A 6,000-nucleotide genomic window follows, 5' to 3' on the forward strand; every position below is an offset into this window, starting at 1 on the left:
GTTTCATTTTAAGATAGACAAAATATATCTTTGGAATAGTGACTTTGAGAGCATTATTTCTCTTACCTCTCTCCATTCTTTATTTCCAACTGCTTGTACATATAAGACACAAACTATAAAAAAGAAAAACATACACATATATAAATGTCAGGTGTGAATGTAAGGAATTTGAAACGTTTCAGTTGCCCAAAGCTACATCAAAATCAAATGGCTAATTCCTAGCTTTATCCTTGCGAGAAAATCGCTAGCAAATCTTCCAACAATTAAAATTATTTTAAAGAATCAGAATGCTAACTACATCAACATTCAGAATTTGAAATGAATGTAGTTTAGAACACAATGTAATAATTGTTTGATAATGTCTTTACATTATGCTGCAGATGTAGAGAAATTGTAAAACCATACTTCAATTTCAAATATCACTGTTGGTACTTATGCCTACTAAACTACGTAAACTCTTCCTAGATCCTTAAATTGCTCAGAGCTACCATACAAATGACAACCTGAGGCAAATCAAACTCTACATTTAATGTTTTTATACGTCTTCAATTTTTGTCAACAAGAAGTCTACAAAATGGAGATTAAAGGCTCTTTACAAAGACTACAGGATAAGAATCAACTCACCCACTTGTCAAATTAGGCACATGAATTTAGCCCAAAATTCCAATGGTTTCCTCTAAGGATGACCTGAAGAATCTTGTAGTGCCTGACAGAAACTTTTGCCTTTTAATTAAACCACAATATGTTTGCCTATTTGTAGAGATATAGACATCAACTTCTAAGTGTCACAAAATATGGAAACTCTAATTGACTCCTTTAACTCTGTAAGGTTGTCCTAGTTTGTTTCTTCATTGCTGTGACAAAACACTCTGACCAATACCAACTTGGGGAGGAAAGGGTTTATTCAGCTTACATCTCCCAGGTCACAGTTCATCAGGGAGCCCAAGGTAGGAACTCAGGGCAGGAACCTGGAGGCAGGAGCTGGAGCACAGGCCATGGGGGATTGCTGCTTACTGGCTTGCTCCCCTAGCCCCTGCTCAGCCAGCTTTCTTATGCAACACAAGCCCACCTGCCCAGGGGTGGCACCACCCACAGTGGGTTGGGCCCTCCCACATCACTCATCAAGAAGACGCCCCTCAGACATGGCCACAGGCCAGTCCAATAGAGGCTCCCTCAACCCAGGTGTGTCAAGTTGACACTAAAGCTATCCATCACAAAGGTATTCCTATTTTTCAGTATTTCTAATTAAGAACCAGACAGTTCAGCTCCTGCCAGGTGCCTCTTAGCACATCACCTAGTAGATGCTTTTATACAGTACTTCTCGCTTTTAATAAAACACAGTACTCTGGGACTAAAGTACTTTAAAAATATGTCCCATCTGGTTGTCTTTCAAATAGTAATTCTACTACAGGGTCACACCTGGAGGTTTAAATTAAGAGAAATGTTCCTGCACTGGAATCCTGCTTTTTCACCTAAGAAATGCTGATAAATCTCTACCATACTGACCAGGCCAAGAAACAAAAAGAACTTGAGACCCTTCCCCTTCTGCCTTTACTCAAAAAAAACCCAAAAACAACAACAAAAAAAAAACATGAAAACAGAAACAGTGAGTTTCATATAGTTTTTGCAAAATCAAGTGAAATAGAATATTTTGTAAAGTCAGTTACACTTACTTGGGTCAGATTTAGAAAATGTGTCTCTGTCAAGAAGATTCCTGTCAAATAAAACAGACAGTGCTAGTTAATTATAAAACCCAAACACATCAACTAATACACTATAAAAATGTAAATATACAAACATGTCTATATGCACATATATGCAAGCATACCCCTGTAACTAAATACAGATCTGCTCAATGCCTGCTTGCCTTGTTCACACTGATGATCAGTGGACTATACGGTTCTGCATTTTCAATACCTGACTCTCCACATTCTAGAATTAGAATGTCTTTGAGAGTGAAGTCACTCCTCTGGGTTTCCCTTGGACTCTTCATTGAGATCGTGCAGACGCTTCCAGTGCTGCCTGATCTGGTGAGGGCTGTTCCTAATGCAAACTTATTTGAGATGGAGGGCCTCTGATCATTGGAGCACACGGCACAACACTGTACAGAAACACTTTCTACTGACGTTTCTGTCAAACCAGATGAGCTTTACTTGGCAAAAACAGGTTGTGGATTTTAAATGAAAACACAGACCTTGATTAAACATTCTTTTTAATGGTGGTGGTGGGGTAATTAAACACGCAGATAAAGTTATTCCAATTATCTTTTACACACGTATTTCTACTTCTATGACAGAATAATGGAAAATCAGAAAGTGGTGTTGAAGTTCCCGGTTACCCTCAATAGCAGCACCACAATCCTATATGTTATTCTCTTAACAGTAACACTGGACTGTCACTAAAAAGTTCAAGTGCTGGGCAAACAACTCAGTGAAGTGCTTTCCACACAAACATGAGGACCTGAATTCAGGTCCTCAGCACTCACATTAAAAGCCAGGGACTGAAGTGTGTGCTTGTATCCCCAACACTGGAGCGACAAAGACAGATGGATCCCCAGAACTCAAAGACCAGGTCATTTTGCTGAATCAGCAGGCTCCAAGTGACAGTGTCTCAAAAACTAGGTGAAGAACAATTAAGATACCCAGTATCGACCTCTGGCCTATATACACATGTACACACACATGCATTTGTACATGTAAACCCATGTGCACACAATTGCATATGTACCTACAAACACAGACACACACACACACACACACACAAATACACACATGGCAAAATAAAAACGTTGAGTTCCACCTAATGAGGGAAACAAGTTTTTAGGAAAGATCCCCCTAAAACTGACTTTTTAAAAAGTGATTATATTAAGACACAACCTTTTCTAAAAACCTGAGTATTTATCAATAAATTGAAAGGCCCCAAAGTTCGAATTTTTAACTCATTTTTATCTTCTATTTATTGATAATTATTTGCTATAGCTAATAGCTCTAAGTTTAATACTTAAAACCTTGGTCCCGCCCTCACCTCCCTCTGCTTCCCTGGGCTACACAACCCACCAACCTCTTTCCTGGGTAGGTCCAGTGGCATCCACTGTGCCTTGACTCCCCCAATCTTTCACCCTCACAGCTGCCCCGCCCATCTCCCCTCCTAGCCTGGGTACTGGCCCATTTCTTCTCTAGGCACCCCAGACATCCGGCCTGACCTCTTGACTAAGAGCCACCACTGCTTCCTGATCCTTGCATCTTGACCAACCAGTTCCTCCCTGAAGTTCCTAGGAGCCCTTGGTCCTCTTCCCACCCCCATCTCCCTTTGCATCTCTGGGTGCCATAGCACCAGCTGCCCTAGACCAGCATCTTTCCTCGGCCCTGATCCCAGGCCAGTCCAGTATATAATTGCACTTCTGGCCATTTCTCCTTCCAAACAAAATGCACGACCATGTGCACTGCCCGAAGTTCTGCCCACTGTGAAGACTTTCCTTCCCTAGTGTCCTTCAGGGCTGTTCCAGAAATTGGCTGTAATGCTGCAGCTGTCCACTTCTGAGTAGTGCATGCATAGCATGCAGAACCATCTGAAAACCAAGCCCTAGTCTTCTCTTTCTCAGTCAACCGATCATAGGGCACACCCCATGAAGCCATAGGTGCATGCTTGAGAACAGGAGGCATCGTAACAGGAGTAGAAACCATAGGCATTTGGGAAACTTCTTCATGTAACTTCCTTGAGCCCTCTAGGCCTGCTCAAGCCTGATCACATATATACCACTTCCATTTGATAATGGATTGTTGCTGTGCACGGCCTACTTTATGGCTTGGGGGGGTCAGATAACACCCAGCTCATGATGGGCAGCTCTGGTCTCATGGTGACTTGGTGGTCCATTGTCAAACATTCAGTTTCCACTAAGGCCCAATAGCAGGCTAAGAGCTGTCTCTCAAAGGGAGAATAGGCAAAGCCTTCTTCCAAAATCCCAACAGCCTCCACTGTGATTCCCCTATAGGGGCCTGCCAGAGACTCGAAACAGCATCTTTATCTGCCACTGATACCTCAAGCACCATCGGATCTGCTGGATCATATGGCCCAATGGGCAGAGCAGCTTGGACAGTAGCCTGGATCTGTTGAAGGGCCCTTTCCTGCTCCAGGCCCCACTCAAAGGTAGCTGCCTTCTGAGTCACTTGATATACGGGTTGTAGTAACACACGCAGATGAGGAATCTACTGCCTCCAGAATCCAAACAGGCCCACCAAGCATTGTGCTTCTTTCTTACTGGATCATATGGCCCAATGGGCAGAGCAGCTTGGACAGTAGCCTGGATCTGTTGAAGGGCCCTTTCCTGCTCCAGGCCCCACTCAAAGGTAGCTGCCTTCTGAGTCACTTGATATACGGGTTGTAGTAACACACGCAGATGAGGAATCTACTGCCTCCAGAATCCAAACAGGCCCACCAAGCATTGTGCTTCTTTCTTAGTGGAGGGAGGGGCCAAATGCAACAACTTATTCTTCATCTTAGAAGGAATGTCTCTGCATGCTCCACACCACTGAACTCCTAGAAATTTCACTGAGGTAGAAGGCCCTTGAATTTTGGTTGGAATGGTACCAGGAGACATATTAGTATGCTCGAGTAAGGAAACCACATCTGGTACAGTAGCTGTAATTGGAGTCACTACTTGATTAAGTTTTCGATAGGCAACTGTCATTCTCCATGACCCATCTGTCTTCTGCACAGGCCAAATAGGAGAGTTATAGGAAGATGTGGTGGGAATCACCACCCCTGCATCTTTCAAATCCTTAATGGTAGCACTAATTTCTGAAATCCCTCCAGGGATGCGATACTGTTTTTGGTTCACTATTTTCCCTGGCAGAGGCAATTCCAGTGGTTTCCATTTGGCCTTTCCAACCATAATAGCCCTCACTCCACAGGTCAGGGAACCAATGTGGGGATTCTGCCAATTCCTAAGTATATCTATCCCAGTTATACATTCTGATATTGGGGAAATAACCACAGGATGAGTTCGGGGACCCACTGGACCCACTGTCAGTCGGACTTCAGCCCAAAACTCCATTTATCTCCTGACCTCCATAAGCCCCTACTTTAACTAGAGGGCCACAATGCTTTTTAGGATCTTCCGGAATCAGTGTCAATTCAGAACCAGTATCCAATTGGCCGAGGAAAGTCTGATTATTTCCTTTCCCCAAATGTTCAATTACTCTCATAAAAGGTAGCAGGTCCCTCTAGGGAAGGATGGGTGAGAGGCAAACAGCATAACTCCTTGGTACTGTGACAAAGTCCTTCCTCAAGGGAACCCAGCCTTCCCTTCATTCGAGGGGTTCTGGGTCTGTAAACTGTCTCAAGTCTGGAAATTGGTTGACTGAGCGAGATTCTCTATTGCTACGGTCCAATACTGACTTCCTGTCATGCGTCCTAGAGCTTTTCTTCTTATACAAATAAAATAAAAACTTAGGAGGCTTCTTATGTATGTGGTCCCTGGGAAAACCATGATTGATTAGCCAGTACCACAGGTCCATTCGTGTCATGCCATTGTAGGTATTGTTTTGCATTTGCCGTCCATTATGATAAGTACACTCACCTTGTCTTTGGTAATTCAATACTGCCACCTGACCCCCTTCTCCAAGGTCCTGTTACGCCTATTATATTTACATTTAATTTATGCAATTGAGCAGCAGCATCTCCAACTGTAAGATTCGGCATAAGGAAAAGAGCAAAAACAAAGCTCTTCAAACGTTCTGGTGTCTCTCTCAGTACTTTCCATCTTATAAAATCGTAAAAGGCATGTCCTCTGGGCCCTCCCATTGTGGAGGATTTGCTGTTGTACTGCGAATCCACTCGAGCATACCAATTTGCCTGAGTCTTACAATCCCTTCATCAACACTAAGCCAAGGGATATCAGGTATTTCCAGCTCTCTGTCAGTAGGCCATCTCTTGATAAATACCTCAGCCAACCAATCAAATAAACTTTTAACACCCTTTTTAACAGCACGAGCTTCCATA

General features: G+C 43.1%; 1 protein-coding gene across 3 annotated transcripts in view; it reads right to left on the bottom strand.

Moving 5' to 3' along the window:
• The window catches only part of Cpne8 (copine 8), a 210,050-nt gene that overhangs the window by 163,668 nt on the left and 40,382 nt on the right, over window positions 1–6,000 (bottom strand). For all 3 annotated transcript variants that reach the window (XM_008829660.3, XM_008829659.3, XM_029561885.1), the window contains exons 2-3: window positions 1,674–1,714; window positions 67–113 (exon numbers count right to left, since the gene is read on the bottom strand). In XM_008829660.3, coding sequence (XP_008827882.1) covers window positions 67–113; window positions 1,674–1,714 — 88 coding nt within the window. The remainder of the gene's footprint in view (window positions 1–66; window positions 114–1,673; window positions 1,715–6,000) is intronic.

The sequence above is a fragment of the Nannospalax galili genome, unplaced genomic scaffold (genome assembly GCF_000622305.1).
Source record: "Nannospalax galili isolate Female #2095 unplaced genomic scaffold, S.galili_v1.0 scaffold454, whole genome shotgun sequence".
In the NCBI taxonomy this organism is placed as follows: domain Eukaryota; kingdom Metazoa; phylum Chordata; class Mammalia; order Rodentia; family Spalacidae; genus Nannospalax; species Nannospalax galili.